This window comes from Schistocerca piceifrons, chromosome 2, assembly GCF_021461385.2.
Source record: "Schistocerca piceifrons isolate TAMUIC-IGC-003096 chromosome 2, iqSchPice1.1, whole genome shotgun sequence".
Classification (NCBI taxonomy): domain Eukaryota; kingdom Metazoa; phylum Arthropoda; class Insecta; order Orthoptera; family Acrididae; genus Schistocerca; species Schistocerca piceifrons.
This window is the reverse complement of record NC_060139.1, coordinates 334404111-334428975: the sequence shown is the minus strand read 5'-3', so window position 1 is coordinate 334428975 and position 24865 is coordinate 334404111. Positions and strand designations below refer to the sequence as shown.

The following is a 24865-nucleotide window of genomic DNA, read 5'->3' as shown; positions in this document are numbered from 1 at the left end:
AGCCGTACCCTTTCAAAGGAACCATCCCGGCATTTGCCTGAAGCGATTTAGGGAAATCACGGAAAACTTAAATCAGGATGGCCGGAGACAGGATTGAACCGTCGTCCTCCCGAATGCAAGTCCAGTGTGCCAACCACTGCGCCACCTTGCTCGGTGTTGTAAGCAGCAAGTCCCCACTCTCTCCAGTCCACTATGTCACAAAAAGCAACTTCAAGGGGTTTCATACAGTTACACGGACTCTTCCGCCGATGGTCTTACGAATCACGGGTGACGCAGTGCATATACATGCCCGGATGTGTTTTTTTTCACATGGTGAGTTGACATTAGTGTTGCCACTTTCTTCACAAAAAAAGGAAGATTTTTCATGGACATATTTTTTAATGGCTAGTGCATTCATATTTTTATTAAATGCCATTTTCAATCAAAAAATAGCTCACATTTACATTTTAAGCCCTATTCCTTCATGTCACTATGGTATTTTGAAACTGATTTAGCTTTATGTAGGAATGTACTGTCATTCCTTAGCTGGTTAAAAAAATCTTTGCAGGACATGTCAAAATTTATTACTATCTGAAGCTCTGATTTTATAAGTTCTGGTGAACACCTGTTCCCAACATCAGTCCACTTGTTCTTCTTCATCGAAAACACTCGTTCCACAAATGCATTTGAACCTGGTATGGTTAGTATAAAACACATGAGCCGAGATATATTTGTCACTTTTTGTTGAGACACTAGCGTGAAGAATTTTACCCACTTAGATGCAACATCACTATCCTTAGTGATACAGTTAGTAAAGTTATCTTTCACTTCACAAAATTCTTCATATAGCTGATCCAGGTTGATCCTATCTTGTAGATTAAGTGTTTCCACTGCAAGTTCAAAATCACAATATTGTAATTCCCCATTCAAAGAAAGAGGTTCCAACCTTGAATACTTGTTACTAGCTGAGGAGTCATAATGGTTTTCAAGATATTTCAACAATGTGTGAAAGAAAGAATCAAATTCACACGAAATCTTATTAAGAGATGTTGATGAAATCTCTCCCATTAATTTCTTGGTTTCACTCCCATAGAATTTATCCTTCTTTCTTTGTGTAATCTTCTTATACATCATGCAAGACTGTTATGTGATTCCATGATGCTTAGGTCCCTTTTCTCCAGGTATTTGGATACTGTTTGCATTTGACCTCCAATATTTGACACAAAATGCAAGTAAATTTCAGGAATAATTCCTTTCACTGGGTCTTCAGCTAAAAATACTGATGCAAGTTGCTTTGGACAGGCATCAATGCTCCTGAAATAGCTCTTTATAGCTGGCCAGCACTCAATCAATCTGTTAATGGCAGGAGTTAAGGGCAGCCATCTTGTGGGCACATGCCTTAATATCTCAGACCACTCAAAATCCATAAATTAAAAAATGATTTCAGTTCCTCACGCCTTTTAGCTGATACTGAGAAATGATTATAGATCTTCAAAACAAGATTCTCTACATCCATTTCCAGTTCTTCCATAGCATGCTTCATCGCATTATGAACCATGTGATATGAACAACTGTCTTTCTGCAGGTTGGAATTTATGGAAAGCAGTAACTGATAAATAGATTGTTTCTTGCCAAAATTCACATTAGCATTGTCAGCACTGTATGCAGTTAAATTATTAATATTTAGTGAATGGCTCTCCAGATTATCAACAATTAACTTTGCCACTGCATTTGAAGTTTCATCAGGCTGTTCAATAGATGTCAACAGTTTGTTCTGTGCACCTACTAAAGGTTCAAAGTATCTTATACAAATTGGGAACATCTTTCTGTTGCCTCTATTCAAAGCGTCTGTTGCTACTGAGAAAAACTTACTATTTTAAGGAGATTTTAGAATATTAACAACATCACTGACACTTTTAGGTGCTAATATGTTTTTCACCAACATTTCTGCCTTCGTCTTGCCACAGGAAAGTTTTACAGCGGTTTCTGAATCTGTGAATATACATGACATCAGTTTATTGCTACAATCCAAACTTGAATAACTTAGGTTGTGTCTGACTGTGTGATACAAAAGTCCTAACTCACAAGATATGACAACGTTGGCTTCAGATTTCTTAAGAGTTCACAAAATATTTGGAAACTTTTGTGGTTTGACTACTTGCTTTCTCCTTTAACTGATGTCCTTTGTACTGAGTGTGTTGCTCGAGATCAAACTGTCCACCATGAGAAATGCTGAATTCCTTCCTGCACAACGTACAAAAAGCATGTTTATCAGACATTAAACCATGCCTAACAAGTACACTTGACTGTACTGCTGTTGCTTGCCACGTTTCTTCTTCGCTGGTGAACTCATTACAATTCTTGAACAAAAGTAAATTAAGAAAACTACACTTTTGACTGTATGGATTCAAGAAATTATCACTGCAACGAAGTTTATTAGTTTACAAACATCTGTAGTTGTACACATCAGAATCGGAAATAAGTATATCGACAACATTATCGATTATGCAATCGAGTGATCGTCAGGAGTGCCAATTTAAACGTAGACCAGCCTAAAATCTATATCTGAACGGTAATAATAACAAACATAACCAAATTAATGTGAATATATATACTGGGGAAGAATTGTGTTGGGTTTTGCGATAGTTTAGCGCCAAATACTAAAAAAACAGAAGAAAGTGCTGTACGGGGAAATAAAAAACATAAGGTGAAATTAACAGTAAAAAACGTAAGAATATGGGAAAAACGTACAACCTGGCAACCCTAGTTGACATGGAATACAGAATGAGTTACTGATAATACTAACACACAAAATACAAATGGACAGATTCTATGTAGATCACTGCGCACTCTTCTACATGCTAGAGGAGAAATTTGTTCTCAGTCATCTAGACATGTTATATGGCAGTTGTAGCATTCTTTGGGAAAGGCGAATTCTCTGACCATGAGTGCCACTCATTTTTCAGTTAACAAACAAGCTATACCTCCCCAGTATTTCCTGTTCAGTTCCCTAATGTGAATAGATAAAATTCATCGAGCTTGTTATTTTCATATAGTGGAGTTATTTTCAGTTTATTATGCGAGTATTTATTTTTAAGCGAGCTTTTAAATAAAACATGTTCCTATAAAAAAATGGCTGACAGCTGTTTAATTAATAAGTGTGATGTGGTTAGTGATCTATGCAATGATGTTGCAAAAAGTATTGAATCGGTAAATGTGGCACCTAGCTGCAGACTTTTATTGACAGTGTATTGAAAAGTGGTAGTGAATTAAGAGTGACCATAAAGTTGTTATGCTTCTCTCAACATTAACTATGTTACTGGCAGACTGCATAAATCCCTTCCATTCAGGAATTCTGGCTCTTTTAGAGTGGAATGCATAGAGTGGAGCCAATTGCCATGCATCCACAGTATATCTTGTAATGTGTGTGTGCATATGTCTCACTGAATGGGATTGATTACGTTCAGGTGTAGAACAGTAATCTGCTGTATTGCATTGCTTAACTTTTGTTGAAATATATGATGTTCAATAACATCTAGGTGGCCTACATGTGTTGCAGGGAGAGCCAATATAAGCCTCTGAGCCTCTTCAGATGCTGTAAGAGCTTAGGCTGGGGTGATGCATTTGATATCTCCCATGCTGTGGCAAGTATCCTAGCTGTTGTTAGGGAAGACAATGAAATCAACACTTTCAATACACATTCACAGCAGGTTACACTTGGGGCACGCTCTTCAGTCTGGTAGACAGCTGACAGCTTCAGCTGTTGACTTTTTAAAATAATATCTCACTCAACATCTGCAAATAAGTACCCAATAAACTGAAAATAACTCCACTGTATAAGCATGATTAAGTCATGGGACAGCGATATGCACGTATACAGACGGTGGTAGTGTCACGTACACAAGATATACAAGGACTTTCCATGGACAGAGCTGTCATCTGCACTCAGGTGATTCATGTGACAAGAGTTCTGATGTGATTATGGCTGTCCGAATGAAATTAACAGACTCTGAACACGGAATGGTAGTTGGCACTAGAAGCATGGGACTTTCCATTTCAGAAATCATTAGCGAATCCAAAGCATCAAGAGTGCCAAGAATACAAAATTTCAGACATTACCTCTCACCACGGGAATTGCAGTGGCCAACGGCCCTCACTTAATGACTGAGAGCAGCAGGTTTCCATAGAGTTGTCAGTGCTAACAAACAAGCAACATGTCAAATAACTGCGGAAATTGATGTGGGACACAAGACGAATGTATCCATTAGGACATTGCTATTTAATTTGATTTTAATGGACTATGACAGCAGATGACCGATGCAGGTGCCTTTGCATAACATTGCCTGCAATGCCTCTCCTGGGCTCATGACCATATTGGTTGGACTCTGCACAACTGGAAAGCCATGGTCCAGTAAGATGAATCCCAGTTTCAGTTGGTAAGAGGTGACAGTAGGTTTCAAGTGTGGTGCAGACCCAACGAAGCCATGGACCCAAGTTGTTAACAAGGCACTATGCAAGCTAGTTGTGGCTCCATAATAGCGCGGGCTGTGTTTACATGGAATGGACTGGTTATGTTTGATTACTTGGAGACCATGTGCAGCCATTCATGGACTTCATGTTCCCGAACAACAATGGAAGTTTTATTGACGGCAGTGCACCATGCCACCAAGTTGCAACTGTTTACAATCGGTTAAAAGAACATTCTGGACAATTCATATGAATGATTTGGTCACCCTGATCACCCAACATGAGTCCCATTCAACATTTATGGAAAATAACTGAGAGGTCAGTTCATGCATAAAACTCTACACCTGCAACACTTTTGCAATTATGAACGACTATAGAGGGCCGATTATTTCTGCAGGGGACTTCCAACAAGTTGCTACACTACGCCGTTCAAAAGGAGGTCCAACACGATATTGGGAGGTATCCCATGACTTTCATCAGCTCAGTGTATTTTTGTCTACTTGTGTAAGAGACCTGGATAGGAAACATTGGGGAAGTTTAGCCTATTTAAAAACTGAAAAATCAAGCAGTAAATGTGTTTCTTGTATTGTTTCTGGAGCACTTAATCTGTTTCTGATATTTATTTTTTATTTATAAACAACCTTACTGATTTTCTTTGTTATTTTAATGTAAGCCATGCTTTTGTTTTTCTGTCTCCATGTTTTATGGTGTTAAGTGTAATATGTATGAGTTTATCATCATATACTGTGAATTATCAACTGTTTTCAAACCTCAGTGGTCTTTTTTTTGCGTATAGGCATTCATCAGAGTTAAATGGTGGTTTTGTTCTGCGATTAATTTGAGTAAATTGCACTGTCTGTGGCAGTTTGTTGGCAGTTTGTTTCCAAAAGGAGGTTGTATATGTGGAAAAGATCTAAAAACACCAATAAGTTTCAGACACATTATATACTGGTAAGACAGAGATTTAGAAATCAGATTTTAACCTACAAACCACTGTCATGGGCAAATGTTGACACTGGCAATAACTTATTAGTTATGAACAGCAGATTAAAATTGAAAAAAAAAATTGCAGAAGAGTAGGAAATTAAGAGGTGGGATATGGATAAATTGAAAGAATCAGAGGCTGCTGAGTTTCAAAGGGAGCATTAGGCAACAACTGACTGAATCAGGTGAAAAGAATGCACCAGAAGATGAAGAGGCAGCTTTAAGAGATGAAATAGTGAAAGAACCAGAGGATAAATAGGCAAAAATATGAGGTTCAGCAGTAATCCTTAAAAAAAAACGAAGGATATAGTGAATTTAATTGAAAAACCATGAACCATGGACCTTGCCATTGGTGGGGAGGCTTGCGTGCCTCAACGATACAGATAGCCCTACCGAAGGTGCAAGCACAACGGAGGGGTATCTGTTGAGAGGCGAGACAAACGTGTGGTTCCTGAAGAGGGGCAGCAGCCTTTTCAGTACTTGCAGGGGCAACAGTCTGGATGATTGACTGATCTGGCCTTGTAACACTAACCAAAATGGCCTTGCTGTTCTGGTACTGCGAATGGCTGAAAGCAAGGGGAAACTACAGCTGTAATTTTTCCTGAGGGCATGCAGCTTTCCTGTATGATTAAATGATGATGGCGTCCTCTTGGGTGAAATATTTCGGAGGTAAAATAGTCCCCCATTCAGATCTCCGGGCGGGGACTACTCAAGAGGACGTCGTTATCAGGAGAAAGAAAACTGGCATTCTACGGATCGGAGCGTGGAATGTCAGATCCCTTAATCGGGCAGGTAGGTTAGAAAATTTAAAAAGGGAAATGGATAGGTTAAAGTTAGATATAGTGGGAATTAGTGAAGTTCGGTGGCAGGAGGAACAAGACTTTTGGTAAGGTGAATACGGGGTTATGAACACAAAATCAAGTAGGGGTAATGCAGGAATAGGTTTAATAATGAATAAATAAATAGGAGTACGGGTAAGCCACTACAAACAACATAGTGAACGCATTATTGTGGCCAAGATAGACACGAAGTCCATGCCTACTACAGTAGTACAAGTTTATATGCCAACTAGCTCTGCAGATGATGAAGAAATTGATGAAATATATGATGAGATAAAACAAATTATTCAGGTAGTGAAGGGAGACGAAAATTTAATAGTCATGGGTGACTGGAATTCAAGAGTAGGAAAAGGGAGAGAAGGAAACGTAGTAGGTGTATAGATTGGGGCTAAGAAATGAAAGAGGAAGCCGCCTGGTAGATTTTTGTGCAGAGCATAACTTAATCATAGCTAACACTCGGTTTAAGAATTATGAAAGAAGGTTGTATACATGGAAGAACCCTGGAGATACTAAAAGGTATCAGATAGATTATATAATGATAAGACAGAGATTTAGGAACCAGGTTTTAAATTGTAAGACATTTCCAGGGGCAGATGTGGACTCTGACCACAATCTATTGGTTGTTGTTGTTGTTGTTGTTGTGGTCTTCAGTCCTGAGACTGGTTTGATGCAGCTCTCCATGCTACTCTATCCTGTGCAAGCTTTTTCATCTCCCAGTACCTACTGCAACCTACATCCTTCTGAATCTGCTTAGTGTATTCATCTCTTGGTCTCCCTCTACGATTTTTACCCTCCACGCTGCCCTCCAATACTAAATTGGTGATCCCTTCATGCCTCAGAACATGCCCTACCAACCAATCCCTTCTTCTGGTCAAGTTGTGCCACAAACTTCTCTTCTCCCCAATCCTATTCAATACTTCCTCATTAGTTATGTGATCTACCCATCTAATCTTCAGCATTCTTCTGTAGCACCACATTTCGAAAGCTTCTATTCTCTTCTTGTCCAAACTATTTATCGTCCATGTTTCACTTCCATACATGGCTACACTCCATACGAATACTTTCAGAAATGACTTCCTGACACTTAAATCTATACTGGATGTTAACAAATTTCTCTTCTTCAGAAACGCTTTCCTTGCCATTGCCAGCCTACAATCTATTGGTTATGAACTGTAAATTAAAATTGAAGAAACTGCAAAAAGGTGGGAATTTAAGGAGATGGGACCAGGATAAACTGACTAAACCAGAGGTTGTACAGAGTTTCATGGAGAGCATAAGGGAACAATTGACAGGAATGGGGGAAAGAAATACAGTAGAAGAAGAATTGGTAGCTTTGAGGGATGAAATAGTGAAGGCAGCAAAGGATCAAATAGGTAAAAAGATGAGGACTGGTAGAAACCCATGGGTAACAGAAGATATATTGAATTTAATTTATGAAAGGAGAAAATATAAAATTGCAGTAAATGAAGCAGGCAAAAAGGAATACACGCGTTTCAAAAATGAGATCGACAGGAAGTACATAATGGCTAAGCAGGGATGGCTAGAAGACAAATGCAAGGATGTAGAGGCTTATCTAATGACGGGTAAGATAGATACTGCCTACAGGAAAATTAGAGACCTTTGGAGAAAGGAAAACCACTTGCATGAATATCAAGAACTTTGATGGAAACCCAGTTCTAAGCAAAGAATGGAAAGCAGAAAGGTGGAAGGAGTATATAGAGGGTCTATACAAGGGTGATGTACTTGAGGACAATATTATGGAAATGGAAGAGGATGTAGATGAAGATGAAATGGGAGATGTGATATTGTGTGAAGAGTTTGACAGAGCACTGAAAAACCTGAGTCGAAACAAGGCCCCCGGAGTAGACAACATTCCATTAGAACTACTGATAGCCTTGGGAGAGCCAGTCCTGACGAATCTCTACCATCTGGTGAGCAAGATGTATGAGACAGGCGAAATACCCTCAGACTTCAAGAAGAATATAATAATTCCAATCCCAAAGAAAGCAGGTGTTGACAGATGTGAATATTACCGAACTATCAGTTTAATAAGTCACAGCTGCAAAATACTAACGTGAATTCTTTACAGACGAATGGAAAAACTGATAGAAGCCGACCTCGGGGAAAATCAGTTTGGATTCCATAGAAATGTTGGAACACGTGAGGCAATACTGACCCTACGACATATCTTAGAAGAAAGATTAAGGAAAGGCAAACCTACGTTTCTAGCATTTGTAGACTTAGAGAAAGCTTTTGACAATGTTGATTGGAATACTCTCTTTCAAATTCTGAAGGTGGCAGGGGTAAAATACAGAGAGCGAAAGGCTATTTACAATTTGTATAGAAAGCAGATGGCAGTTATAAGAGTTGAGGGACATGAAAGGGAAGCAGTGGTTGGGAAGGGAGTGAGACAGGGTTGTAGCTTATCCTCAATGTTATTCAATCTGTATATTGAGCAAGCAATAAAGGAAACAAAAGAAAAGTTCGGAGTAGGTATTAAAATCCATGGAGAAGAAATAAAAACTTTGAGGTTCGCCGATGACATTGTAATTCTGTAAGAGACAGCAAAGGACTTGGAAGATCAGTTGAACGGAATGGACAGTGTCTTGAAAGGAGGATGTAAGATGAACATCAACAAAAGCAAAGTGAGGATAATGGAATGTAGTCGAATTAAGTCGTGTGATGCTGAGGGAATTGCTATTTGGGGAGCAAAGTAACTGATGATGGCTGATGTAGAGAGGATATAAAATGTAGACTGGCAATGGCAAGGAAAGCATTTCTGAAGAAAAAAAATTTGTTAACATCGAGTATAGATTTAAATGTCAGGAAGTCGTTTCTGAAAGTATTTGTATGGAGTGTATCCATGTATGGCAGTGAAACGTGGACGATAAATAGCTTCGACAAGAAGAGAATAGAAGCTTTCGAAATGTGGTGCTACAGAAGAATGCTGAAGATTAGATGGGTAGATCACATAACTAATGAGGAGGTATTGAACAGAATTGGGGAGAAGAGGAGCTTGTGGCACAACTTGACTAGAAGAAGGGATCGGTTGGTAGGACATGTTCTGAGACATCGAGGGATCACCAATTTAGTATTGGAGGGCAGTGTGGAGGGTAAAAATCGTAGAGGGAGACCAAGAGATGAATACACTAAGCAGATTCAGAAGGATGTAGGCTGCAGTCGGTACTGGGAGATGAAGAAGCTTGCACAGGATAGAGTAGCATGGAGAGCTGCATCAAATCAGTCTCAGGACTGAAGATAACAACAACAACAACAACAACAACAACAACAACAACAATCGAAAAAAGGAAAAAAATATAAATATGCAGCAAACGAAGCAGACAAAATGGAATACAGACAACTAAGAAATGAAATCACACACTGGACAGTCTACATTTACATCTACATCTACATCTATACTCTGCAAACCACCATGAGGTGCATGGCAGAGGGTGAAAGTCCAGGTTGGAATATCAATTATTAAAAGGTAAATTGCTATCTGCCATAAAGGTGACATGTTGATATGCAGACTGGCACAACAAAAAGACTGTTTATACACTGAGCTTTTGACCAAAGCCTTCTTCAGAAAAGGAAGGAAAAAAAAAACACACACACACACACATATTCACACAAGCAAGCACAATTAGAAAATAAAATTGACATAAAGAGTAAAATGCAAGACACGCATGACTAAGGGAAATATAGTTGCTGCCAATACAAAAAGGAATGTGGTCTTTGGAGAAAAAAGGCACAGCTGTAGTATGTCAAGAACTCTGGCAGCAAGCCATCGCTACACGAAGAAGGTACATGGAATATTTAGAAGGAATATACAAGCAAAATGAACTTTAGGTCAATATTACAGAAAGGAGAGAGGAAGTAGATGCAGTTAACATGGGAGATAAGACACACTGTGAAGCATTACACAGAGCATTAAGAAACCTAAGCTGAAACATAGCCTCTGGATTAGATGACATTCCCTCATAATTATTGAGATCCTTGGGGATCCAGTCATGAGAAAACTGGTACGCAAGATATGCGAGACAGTCTTCAACAAGAATGTAACAATTACAATTCCAAAATAGGCAGGTGGTGATAGGTGTGCATTTTACCAAACTATCAGATTTTTTTTACATCGTAGTTGCAAAATACTGTCATGAATTGTTTACAGATGGAAAACTTGATGAGGCTGATTTTGGAAAAGATCAGTTTTAGTTCCAGAAAAATGTAGGAACATAGATGAGGCAACGCCGACCGTACGACTTAACTTCGACAACACATGAGAAACACGATAGAAAAAGGAAACCTATACTTTATAGCACTCGTATATTTTAAGAAAGCTTTTGATAATGTTGTCCGGAATACACTCTTTGAAATGATTAACTTAAAAGGGAGCAAAAGATTATCTACATCTTGTACAGAAACCACGCTGTAGTTATAAGAGTTTGAAGATGATGAAAGGAAGCATTAATTGATAAGAGAGTGGGACAGGGTTGCTGCCTATCCTCGATGTTATTAAATCTGTAAAGGAAATCAATGAGAACTGGAAAGGGGATTGGAATTAAGGGAGAAGATTTTACAACTTTAAGAATTGCTGAAGAATTGCAATTGCGTATGAGATAGCGAGGGACTTGGAAAAGAAGGTTAAATGGAATGGATAGTGCGATTCTTCAATGGATAGTGTCTTGAGAAACGTTACAAGATGAACATCAACAAAAATGAAACAAGGGAGACTGAATGTATGCAAATTAAATCACACCAGGCTTAAAGCTGCTGAGGGAATTAAATTAGGAAATAAGTCACCACATGTACTGGATGAATTTTGCTATTTGGGCAACAAAATAACTGATAATGCCTGAAATAGAGATGATATAAAATGAAGAATGATAATATCAAGAAAAGAATTTCTGAAAAAGAGTAAGCTATTAACATTATTATTAAATATAAATTTAAGCATTAAGAAGTGTCTTCTGAAGGTATTTGTCTAATATGTACCCTTGTACAGAAGTGAAATGTGGACAATAAACATTTCAGACAATAAGAGACAGAAGCTTTGTAAATGTTGTGCCACAAAAAGGAATGTTGAAGATTAAATGGTTACATCAAATAACTAATGAAGAAGTACTAAATCAAACTGGGGAGGAAAGAAAATTATGATACAACTGGAAGAAAAGAAAGGATGGGTTTATAGGACACATCCTGAGGTATCAAGCAATCACCAGTCTAGTAATGGAGGGAAGTGGAGGAGGGAGGGAGGAGGGAATTTTAGAGACAGAACAAGGGATGAATATTGTAAGCAGTTTCAAATGGATGTAGGCTGCAAAAGTTATGCAAAGATAATGAGGCTTACACACAACAGACTAGCATGGACTGACCACCACCACCACCACCACCACCACCACCACCACCACAACAACAACAACGAGTTTGTTGTCTTTTTTGCCTGTTTGCAATCTTGTTACTTCTGGAAATTCTTTGTTTCTCTTTAACATTTAGTATGTTACTTCTTAAAAGATTCTTGGTTGGTAGATGCCAATCACGCACATAACATTGCCCATACACAAAGTACAATGTATTGCCTCACCTTTTTTTTATCCTTCACTTGCGCAGAGCCACCCGGGGTGGCCGAGCTGTGCTACGTGCTACTGTCTGGAACCACATGACCGCTATGGTTGCAGGTTCGAATCCTGCCATGGGCATGGATGTGTGTGATGTCCTTAAGTTAGAACTTGTGCAGAAATGTTTTAATGTGGTATATGACAAAATACAAGCCTGAATTAGCTTGTACATCTGAATGGGAAAGGTGGTCATTTCGCAAACAACATTAATTATTTTTGAGAAGCTAATTCTTTTAGAATATTTATTACTTTTTTCTGTTATCAATGAGGTCTCCTGGTTGTTTCAACGTTTTAAGATAAGAAACTTTTTTTTCTCTGTAAAGTTTTTTTAAAAAAGCAAATTGCTATGCACAGCCAACTGTTCAATGGTGCAAAAGGCAAACTGCATTGGTAGTAAAGTTCAGTGGAGTGCTCTGTGCCTCCAATCGTGAGCAGAACAACGTGACTTGTGATAGTTCAGTCTGCCAACTTGTCTTGAAGCATCACATCGAGCTTAGACTGTGTGAGTATTCTCACTTCATAAGGCTTGCCAGCATAAAGTTACCATCTAAGTTAGTGAACATCATAGTGATATCATTTGAACTTTCAGACACTACAGTGAGACCAGATGATGACTGCTACCTACAAATTATGGCTTGTGTGTATCACAAGTGAAAGGAAAACGGGAGGACTACATCAAACACAACTGTGCACCATCAATTTGTGCCTCAAGGTGTCTAGTAGAAACCCCATAGCACCCTGGTGCATGAAGTAGAAGAGCAAGGGAAAACCCGGGATGGAACATGGTCAGTGGTGTCATGTTTTTTTCACTGTAGAACAATGTGGAAGCAGACACGTATCAATGCAAATCTCTAACATGCGTTCACATGGGTTTGTCAGGCAGGTATGTTGGACACACTTTGGGTTGCTATTACCTATAGATTTGGATGCCTCTCATTGCTGTTGAGCATAATTTGAGGGATGTTACAGTCAATACTTGGACAACAGATCTGTTTATGAAGATAATACTGTATGAGCACATAGTGTCCACCTGACACGAGCAGCAATTTCTGCACACGTCAGATGTAGTCACAATTGGTCTTTAAGGCCCAGAGAGAGTGGCCATGTGTGTGTGTTTCATGTAAGACTGTGTGCAAGTTTTTGATTTCAAAAGGAGGACTTTGTTTGAAAGCTGACATAGTCCTAGCGCTCTTTATCAATGTGCTTGTCTGCAACTCAGCTCCTCTCCTATGCTGTGTTTGGCAATTTGCCCTTTCAATATTTTTATTCCATCCTAGACTTTCTGTTACTTGAAGACAACTCAATAAGGCAGCAAAAACTATTCAACTAAAAAATTATTTAACTACTAAATAGAAAATGCTAGGACTTATATATATATATATATATATATATATATATTGAGTCACTTATTTCTGCTGTTGTTTGTATGGACAACATTTTAAGGTATAATAACTGATCATAAGATATTAAAATGGCTAATGGGACTTAAAAAGAGTGTCAGCATTTGGTGAAGCAACCACAATTCAGTAATGAAGACGGTGTGCTGTATATTCATACAAGATGTGGTTTGTGGCTAGAGGTACAAGAAATTACGAAACAAGCTGTTGTGGTAGGTTTGTGACTCAGTTTTAGCAAAATGCAGTAGCTGCTGAGCCACAGAACACCAAGTTGCAGAGAACTACAGGTGAAACACACATAAGCAACATATAGAACAACACACAGAAAAACTGTGTCCCATGTGTACAAAGAGCAGAACTCAGTCCTCCAAAAATTGTGTAACAGACATTACCAGAGGCAGATAACCCATTTGAGATAATCGACGTGGACATATCTGGACCATTCAATCAAACACCAGCAGGGAACAATAATGTACAGACAATAATTCATCATTCTTCACTTTTCGTGTCCATGATCACCATACCAAACCAGCAGACAAAAACCGTGGCACACTCAATGGTTAATCATTGGATACTGAAGTTTGGAACACCTGAGACAGTGACAACAGACTAAGGCACAAATTTTATGTGTATTAGTAAAACGGTTGTGTAGACCATTATGAATTAAAAACCCATGAAAAATTGAGTTACTCTGGCAATGGTCACCATAATGATGGGGCTACCCTGCTCCCTTATGCAGTAGCGCAAGGCATGCAATTCAAAGGTCAATGAGAATATAGGCTTATACCCATATGAGGTGGTTTTAAGTCAAAAACTGAACTCTACTGGACATAGGAAATCACTTTCAGGAGAAGATAAGTCATTACTTTGAAATTTTTCCAGATTATTAAAAATTATTTGGCACCAAGTTAAAAAGACAAATGTTAAGGCCTTGGAACAGCAGTTAGGAACACTTAATAAAAAAGCAATATTACCAAAATATCACGCCAGACAATGGGCAATGGAAACCAATCCGTAAGTGCTGAGGAGGAAGACAAAAAAGTTATGGTCACCTTACCAAGTACATTACCAAATACTAAACTTGAAATCACCTATTAAGGTTAAATTAGAGCTCCCAACACGCACCGCAATAGTGCACATAGGGAGTATTGATCCGCTTAAAGAAACCCTGGGGATGCTGCCTTCATTATCAGCAGCACCTTCCTAAGGGGGAAGCGGAGTAGCAGAAGAGAAAGAAAACAAAGGCAGAGTAAAACAACTGAAACAGCACATGACTATGGTTACCCCAACTATCCCGATGTACTTAGATCACAAGCAGATATGGTAAGCTAACAGAGGATTTCCTATTCCTTTAGCGCTCAGTCCAGATCCACCCAAAGTAAGGGGTAGCAGTTCCAGCTATAGGCATCAGATACAGAACGAAAGGAAAAATAGGAAAATACTATATGCGGTCAGCTTTTGCAAAGTTGCAACTACACCAAACTATGAAGTTAGACTTACAGTACTAATGGAAGGGCGGCTGGCTTGACGCAGGTGGTAAAATCCTGAAAACAGTTTTTAGTACAGCCAGTTCAGAGGACTTAGAAAAGATCTATAGGGCTTTATAGCACGAACAAGTGGATGTAGAAGACAACCAGTGAATCTTAGAACTACACACCACACAACTCGCCATCTTGAAAAGGGCATGGTAAATAAGACTAAATTGCTTCACTCCTTGGACACCAGACTCATGACCCGCATTCAAGCACTTGTAGATACCACCAATAAAGACTTGAGCATACTTAGGGACCATTTGTGTAACATGGACACCCAGCTAATGACTATGAATCTCCTTTGCACCCTCGCTGACTGCATTACCGATACACATACAGAAATCATCAAAATGTAGGAAGCATTTTAATGTGTAGTTTCCAGTCATGCAACTGCAATACTCCTACTTCTGAATCAGTTCCTAGAAGGGTTATGCGCAGTTCAGATAAAACTGAAAAAACTGCTGGAATTATTAGCAACAGTGGAGGAAGAATTTTTATCACTGTACAACACATGGCCATAGTCACTAGTACACAAGAGCAAACTTGAAGATTTAAACACAAATACAATTAACATACAGGTACTACAGATTTGAGTGTTACAGGCTCCATACCTACCCAGTAGCATGTGGAGACGTGCGAAACTCTGTGCATCTGAAAATACGTGAAATACTGTTGTAACAGCGACCGGAACAGTTGCAGGATTGAAGTGACAGAGAATGCGGCGGGACCCACAGAGCAGCCCGCGAACAACAACACAACGGAGAGGATGGACATGACCAAAGAAGGACCTTACGACAACAACAAGAACGAGACAACAGGGTTAAGAAAACCTAACTAGATAACCACGTCCACTCGTAAACAAAACACGAAAGTAAATATGCTGTCTAAGGCGAGACAATATGTCCAGAGACGTACGCAATGTTAGATTGGCTGGCTGAGCGAAAGGCAGGCGCTTAAGTACTCTATTGGGGACGCTGCTATTGCCCGCTGCAACCACGTGCTCCACTGCGGCGCCCTTACGCTAAATGTGAGCCAGGAGGCGCGCGCCACCACAGCTTACGGCGCGATGGTGCAGAGACCTCTAAGGGTCTTTGACATCCATGACGTCTGGCGGGGATTCAAATTCCGCGGCGCGTGGTACCAGAAATACTACTAGTGGCACATGACAAAGTCCCATGCCCCACTCTGCATGCGGGAATTACTGCGCTATTCAACCAAGCCAGTCACCATCTGTACCATGTGCTGAATACCCACCACCCCTGGGTCACGAGAGTTCACCGTGCTCCACTCCAAGGATGGAATTACCTAAAGAGGTGATCAAAAATAAAACATAATTTTTACAAAGGATAAGGTCGCACTGGTAGTTCTCCATGACAAATCCAGTGGTCATCATTTGTACTTGTTCTGAAGAAGGACATTACACTGACAAACAGTGCATAGAATTACAGGGACAAAGATTATTGATCAATGACACCATATGTGTCATTTTTGACCAACTTACCGACTACCTGCAATCATCACTAGAACCACTACCCTGAATATGACTCGTACAATTACCTACCTGACCTACCTTTTGCGATCCCACCCACTGGAAACTTGACCTTCCAAATAATAATTTAGAGCCAACCCTTCTTGCCCCCTTATATCAATGTTAGCTGCACTAAATGGCCACATGTCAATGGAACACCCACTTGACAATGTGAAAAAGCATTGTACAGATTATCATCAATAACTCATAACCATAGGACCACAACCTCAGCCACCTGCATTTTCCTAGTCATAACAAGTACTGCTTACTATCAGCTCACGTGCAGAACTGCCCAAGTTCCAGCACTACCAGCCTTGGAACTAATAAATTCATATCAGTAACATCGGTACCAAAAAAGAATTGACTGACATACAACAGCACAATTTACAAATAAAAGCTCTCTGTACGTGACTAGTACTAGTGAAACAACAATAAAAATGTCAATATGGATAAGGAACAGTGATACTAAGAGTGAATTTCACCATCAACACTACTCATAGAACTCATGTAGGAGGACACAAAGTGGATATAAGTGTAAACATTCTAGTGCTTATGTTGCAGTCAACTTCTAAACAGGAATTATGATGGCCAAATTCAACCAAGGAGGGAAGAATGTGATTAATCAAATGGAAGAATGCAGTACTTCTTTCTCTTCTGCATAATCAGCTTCCAGACAGCAATATTTATACCTCTAGGGACCAGCCAGTCATTGTGGGGCAACTGGGCTATGTTATGACACCCACCCCATGTTGGACAATGCCATGAAGAGGACAAAGTACCTAAGATGATGCTGCTGCCAACACCATCACTGAGCCTTGAACCACTGACTGCTACTTGACTGATCAAGCTCTTGGCAGCCCTGCCCTCTGTCACCACTGCAGGTCCACATGCTGAGATCCAGCCATTTCCCATCCTCCGGAGCTCGAAATAAGGTCCTCCCAACTCTGCACTTCTGGAGCAATAAAGAGCATTTATAGCTACAGACTGCCGTCTTCTGCTGCACTTGCCTCCATCTCTAGTAGAGAATCACTCGCTCATTCCAAGTCATCCCGACACCCCCTATCGCAGAAAACTTGAAAAAATCAATTTCGTGATGTGCAGGATGACATGCAAAACATAGTGCACTGGGTATCCAGGAACTCCTGTACTAAGTACACAGCTAGCAAACAGGCACTATAATGGTAATAGGCAAAAGAGAGAAGGGTGTGGCCTGAGCAAAGAAGAAAATAAAGAATGGAAGACAAGAATGAGCAAGAAATCAACCTGCCCAGATAGTTAAGTGCATTAAAGCACGTGCTTATTGGATGGAGGGTATGCTGGCTCCAGATCAAATTCGCCTTGTGGATTGATGGGCTTGTGTGGCATGGTGGTTTTAGGCCGTTTTCGACATCCACTTAGGTAAATATCAGTGTGGTAGTCAGTTTCTGTATCTGTTGCACAATGCACAAACACTTTCAAAACAATGTCACATCTGATAATGTAATATAGCCTATATCAGATGTAGACAGGAGGGGGACATGGATTCCTACCCAGGAAGGAGAAGCTGGTAGAAGCTTTGAAATGCTTTTGCATGTGATGATCTCATAGTAATAATAGACTATATCACATATGGTTCTCTGTGAAACAGAGACAATGTCACATCTGATAATGTAATATAGCCTATATCAGATGTAGACAGGAGGGGGACATGGATTCCTACCCAGGAAGGAGAATCTGGTAGAAGCTTTGAAATGCTTTTGCATGTGATGATCTCATAGTAATAATAAACTATATCACATATGGTTCTCTGTGAAACTGGGGAAGTACCACACAAGCACTGATCTGGACTTGGCTGGATACAGGAATGAATGGGATAGCCCTCCTCCCCCCCCCCCCCCCCCAAATGGAGACAATCAGACAGCAGTTACAGGAAAATCCAGTTACACAGGAGTAGTGGGACAGTATAGTAGCAAGAGAATTATGAAGTTTGGAGAAGGAATCAAGGCACAAGGAACAAGACACTCTAGACGACTCAAAATTAGCTACACAAATTAAATTATGAAAGATACTCACCTGAGACACAAATTTATTAACATCCCCAAATCTTTCATGTATGAAGTTGCTTCCTTTTTTAATTAAGCCTAGTCTTATAAGAAATTCCCACAGCACATCTGGAAAAATGTTAAAAAGGTAGAAATAAGCAGTGAGAAAATCTGATAGTAACTACTATTATGTAACACCTCAATACAACACTTTAATCAACACAAAACTTTATGTTACAGTTTTAATCCAACTGTTCATCGACAACAAATGAATATATATTTTAAGCCTACAATGGCAAGGAGAACATTTCTCAGTCTAGTAAAAACAAAGTATATATTACACAATGACAAAATTCAAGTGTGAATTTTCTTTTTTCTTTAAAAAACCAACGTTCTCAGATTTAATATACTCATTGAACTACTAAGGTAACAGCAATGCCTCGATTTCTAATGTATACAACCCGCAGCATTAGACTTGTATTCACTCCATTTCTGATCTCTATTCGGGACACTGGATGATTTCCGATTGATTATATAATGGTAAGACATACATTCCTAAAGCAGATATTAATCTGTAAGACATTCCCAAGGATAAATGTGGACTCTGACAATAATTTATTGATTACGAATTTCAGATTAACATTGAAGAAATTGTAAGAAATAAGAAATTAAGGAGATGGGACTTGGATAAACTGAAGGGACCAGAGGTTGTTGGACGTTTCAGGAAGAGCACTAGACAACACTGGACTTAAACAGGGGAAAGGAACACAGTAGAAAATGAATGGGTAGCTCTGAGAGATGAAACAAGGACGGCAGCAGAGGATCACATAATTAAAAAGTCAAGGCCTAGTAGAAATCCTTGAGTAGCTCACGAGGTATTGAATTTAATTGACAAAAGGAGAGAACAAAAAAATGCAGCACACAAAGGACACGATGTCTACAAATTAAGATTGACAGAAAGTGCAAAATGGCTAAGCAGGAATGGTTAGAGAACAAATGCAAGGCTGTAGAAGCATGCATGACTAGGGGAAAAATAGATGCTGCCTACAGGAAAATTAATTTGTTTTTTGGAGAAAAGAGAAGCAACTACACGAAGATGGCAAGCCAACTCAATGTAAAGAAGGGAAATCTGAAAGGTGGAAAGAATATACAGAGGGTGTACATAAGGGAAACGAATTTGAGGGAAGTATTATAGCAAGAGCAGTTCAGTACATGACAGTTGTAAATACTACAAAACCATCAATTTAATGAGTCAACATTGCAATATACCGACACAAATTATTTACAAAAGAATGGAAAAACTTATAGAGTGACCTTGGGTAGGTGTCAAACCAGCTTTCAGATTGAAGACCATACCACCACCACCACCACCGCCACCACCACCACTTACCACTTACTTTTACTTTCATCACTCTTTGCATTCTGCATGCAAGTAAACCATTTACAATTGTAATGAAAAAGTATGTGATGGCTCTGAATGCACATAACTATTTACATCTATGCTTTAAAAGCTGTTATTTGCTGTAAATCTTCAATCTGCATTTTTCAAGTTATTGCACCATTCAGACATGAATGTCAAAACACTAGCAGTTTTTCTCCAGAAACAAAGTAATGGTATTCAAGCACTCACCTCAGACTTAAACTGTATGAGTAAGAAAATGCTGACTTTATCTGTTCTAATTCAGTCAGGTTTTGTCATCACAGGTGATGCTTTTTGAATAATTTACTTTTTATTCATTCAGCCAAAAATTTGCAAAATCAATTACTAACATTCAATCGGAAAAAAGCATCAACTTGGCAAATATTGCAATTACCAACTAAATTTCATAACCAAATACAGACAACTACAGAAGGAGAGTAAATTTTTGTATACATTTGCTCTACACAACATATTGGCTACAACACTCCACAGACTAGCTATTCCCAGTACGGGGTTAAACCAAACTAGGTTCTAAGACACCTACAGGATTAATGGTTACTTGTCTAGTGCAACAAATTGATTGCATGTAGGTTTCTACAAAGTTTTCTGCACTCACTTAGAGGAAGCTTGATGTAGTGCTTCCACTTTCCACTCACACATACTTACCTACACAATACATAATGAAAAATCCCGGATAGAATAACAACAACATTATGAAAAGGATAGACTGCTACTAATCTGATGAGGAGACACTGAGTCACAACAGGCATAAAACTGCTATACATTTGGGCTTTTGGCCAAAAGGCCTTCTTTTACAGTAGAAAAAACACATGCCACATGGGGTAGCCGCACGGTCTGAGGCACCTTGTCACGGTCCACCAGTGTGGAACTAAGCCAAATAGCAAATATGGACAAAATACCTCTGACATTTGGGTGCCGAGTAACAGAACTGTAGCCATGAAAGGTGCTAAATCTTTAACTATAAAAACAAGTGGACATGAAAAAATCCACTATACTATTGTGCTTTCATGTTGTGCTGATGGTACTTAACTTAATCCAATGATCATTTTAAAGTGCAAAACAATGCCAAAATCTTCTGAAACACTGCCAGGTGTTTTTGTTCATATATATGACAAGGATTTGATGGACAAGGCTGGAATGAAATTATGAATAAAAGAGTGTGGGATAGAAGGAGAAGTGCTTTATTGAAGAAGAGTTCTCTTCTTGTGCTAAATCAGTTTAGTAGTCACTTGAAAAATTCTGTGAAAGAGAAATTGAGACAGGGAAATACAGAGCTTACTGTTATTCCGATAAATAAACCATTTTAAGTGTCTAGGAGAAAGGAATGTAAGAAACAGATGATAAATGAAACTTAACATAAATTTACGCCAAAGGAAGCTTTAAAACGACCTACAATCAACAACCGGTCTAGAGTGAAAGAAGACATTATTGTTAAATCTTTCAAGTAGTGCAGCAGAAGTAACACTCTCAATGGCGCTGAAGACCATCTTATATATGAAAGGACAACAATGACGAAGAAGAAGAAGAAGAAGAAGAAGAAGAAGAAAATTCGGATGACAATTTTCAGGGATTTTAAAGGTCAGTTCGGTGTTACAAACTAAGATTTTTTTAAGTCTGGCTTTGTGATCTAATAATAAAAATTGTAAAAGTGTTAATTTTTTTAAAACTGCTTAAAAACTGAGGGGCATCTTCTGCATCCACATCTACATGGATACTCTGCGAATCACACTTACGTGCCTGGCAGATGGTTCATTGAACCACCTTCACAATAATTCTCTACTACTCCACTCCAGAACAGCACGCAGAAGAAACAAACACCTACGTCTTTCCGTGTGAGCTCTGATTTCCCTTATTATATTGTAAACATCGTTTCTTCCTATGTAGGTCAGTGACAAAATATTTTTGCATTTGGAGGAGAAAGTTGTTGACTGAAATTTCATGAGAAGATTCCACCAGAATGGTGTCTATCCCAAATCCTGTATCATGTTTGTGATTCTCTCTCCCCTATTTTGCGACAATACAAAACATGCTGCTCTTCATTGTTTTTCTCGATGTACTCTGTTAATACTACCTGATAAGGATCCTAGATCATACAGCAGTACTCCTAAAGAGGACAGACAAGTGTAGTGTAAGCAGTCTCTTTTGTAAATTGTTACATTTTCTGTGTGTTCTGCCAATAACACTCAGTCTTTAGTTTGCCTTCTCTACAACATTTTCTATGAGTTCTTTCCAATTGAAATTGTTCGTAATTGTAATTCTTAGGTATTTAGTTGAATTTTCAGCCTTTAGATTAGACTGGTTTATCACGTACCCGAAGTTTAATGGATTCCTTTTAGCACTCATGTGGATGACCTCGCACTTTTCATTTAGGGTCAATGGCCAATTTTTGTACCATTCAGATATCTTTTCTAAATCTTTTAGCAATTTGTTTTGCTCTTCTGATGGATTTACTAGGTGATAAATGACAGCATCATCAACAAACAACCTAAGATGGCTGCTCAGATTGTCTCCTAAATCGTTTATATAGAAAAGGAACAACAGAGGACCTATAACACTACCTTGGAGAAAACCAGAAATCACTTCTGTTTTACTTGATGACTTTCCATCAGTTACTACAAACTGTGACCTCTCTGACAGGAAGTCACAAATCTAGTTACATAACTGAGAGGATATTCCATAAGCACGCAATTTCACTATATGCCACTTGTGTGGTACAGTGTCGAAAAGCCTTTTGGATTCACCTAAGCGAGTCATGAATTCTGGATCATATATTTGCATCTGCTAAGTACGGCTAATCATGGCAGAAAGCCCAGCTACCTTTATAATAATCTAACTCAGTTCAGACAAGAATAGAGCTGCTTACCTAAGAAATGACATCCACACACAATCTGGTACCTGTGTTCATAGAAAGTGCCCAACAAGGATCAAGAAAAATTAGAGACTGATCTCTTCACAAAAGTCCTGATGGGCAGACCAAGGAACTTCAAACCTAGGGTAACTAAAAAACTGTAAACTCTTTTGGACCACTAAAGCGGGATGATCTTGTGGACTGCAAATTTAAAATGAACTTCCAGTGTACTACATCCTGTCACTAAAGGAATAAAATGAAATTATATTCCCTGTACCTCTTTCTTTTTTCTGGCAATATCACCACTATTACAAGACTTGTACGTAACACAAGATACTGTCAGATTGGTCACCAAATGTAAGTTAAGCTGTGTTAATCCATTTCTTCCCAGTGTTGTGCACACTCAACACTAAGCTAAACTTAGCAAAATGCAGTCAAAATGAACTTATTGCACAAAACTCATCACGCATACGTTAAATGGCATTCACAAGTTCTCTGTCTATCGTTTTTTTATATTACACAATTAGTCTGGCACGTCACGAAAAAAATTAATTACTGGAAACTTAGTGTTGCGTGTACATAGCACGGGGAAGAAATGGATTAATAAACAAGCTACCACCACGAGTAGCTAGGCGAAACCCTGGTCTCCTATGCTGTATTATATGAATGTTTGCATGCCAGTATACAACTGAAAACACCAGCTGACCCCACAAGTAATTGAAGGTAGTCACAGAACACACACACACACACTTACTTAATAAATGCACAACAGAAGTGAATTTGTATAGCTATGTACTCAAACAACTAATTCTAGATAATTACTTTTCAAATCCTATCCAAAAGTTACATATAGTGTTTACTTTCAGCTTATAGCCAAAACCGGCAATATGACGATGTTTCCTCATTTCTGTAATCTCCAAAAGACTTATTACTGAAATGTTTAACTAAGCTTTTAGCAAACTCTGCAATTACTACTGAAAACAGAAAATGCCTTATTATCATATCTTCCACGAAAAATTCACTATTGTAAAAGTACTATGCGTCATCTTCAACAGTCATCTGCTTTCCAGAACAGTGTCCAAAGACCTACCTCTCGGTACAATGAAACTCACTCATGCAAAAGAACTGGGTATTTATTATTAATGGACTGAGACAGTGAGTATTCAAACACTGGTGATTGGTGATTGATATGAGAAAGACTAACAATAGGTGTCGGAAAGATGGTGGCCTGCTTGCATGTAACTACTCAGTGTAATAACAGGAGTGACTTGGGGTGAGCAAACTAATTGGTAGAAATACGGCAAATAGTAGCTGTATTGTTCTCAAAACTGTGCAGATAGATCACACAGACCACCATGAAATAACATCTTCCAGCAAGTCAATAAACCATTTGTAAAGCAGGAGAAAATACATAAGGTTGAATATATATTGCTATATTACTCGATCCTATAAATCAACTTCCAGTTAATAAAAGATGAGATCAGCGATCTCAGAGGGGAAGGGTACTACTTCATATTATAATTCACTTCAAGTTCTGTACGCAGAATGACTGCAAAATAATTATGCAAATATTTTGATCCTATAGTTGAAATGACTTATAAATCATCGAACCTACAAACTAACAAGGCAAGTAATGGTAAAGATCTCACCCAAAGTCTCAACACTGCAGGACTCCAAATCATGACGTGGCAATCAAGCAGAACACAGATTGCCAAAGGCAAGAAACAGAAACAGATCATTTAAAATGGCTTTTCCAGTTATTCAGATGGCTGCTAGATGGTGCTACTGAAGTATGACATTACTGTTGTATTAAAATTTGACATTTGTTATTGTTGAAATGAAGCAGCTCAAAACTGGCCAAGTAGTTTGTTAACAATACATGATTAAAGAAGCAGTGTTGCAGAAAAAAAAAAAAAAAAAAAAAAAAAGAAAAAGGAGTGGAAGTTTCACTTGCAGGTTTTTATTGGGTTGCTTTTTAGATTTTCGTGAAAGGTCTAACTAATAACAATGACTTTAATCTCTTCATTCAATTTTTGGTAAACAATCATCTTTAGAAAAGACAGTTTATGATTGGTTTTCACAATTTTGTCAAGGTCGTGCTTCCATCAGCAATGACTTTCATGAAGGTCGACCAAAGTCTATTGTTGTTCCAAAAAATGCTGCTACTGTGCACAATGTAAGTGAAGAGAATTGGTATGTTACTTACAAGCATAT

At 38.7% G+C, this 24865-nt stretch overlaps 1 protein-coding gene across 2 annotated transcripts in view; it reads right to left on the bottom strand.

Moving 5' to 3' along the window:
• The window catches only part of LOC124776417 (non-structural maintenance of chromosomes element 3 homolog), a 70413-nt gene that overhangs the window by 28535 nt on the left and 17013 nt on the right, over positions 1-24865 (bottom strand). For both annotated transcript variants that reach the window (XM_047251411.1, XM_047251410.1), the window contains exon 3: positions 18394-18491. In XM_047251411.1, the coding sequence (XP_047107367.1) occupies positions 18394-18491 (98 nt within the window). The remainder of the gene's footprint in view (positions 1-18393; positions 18492-24865) is intronic.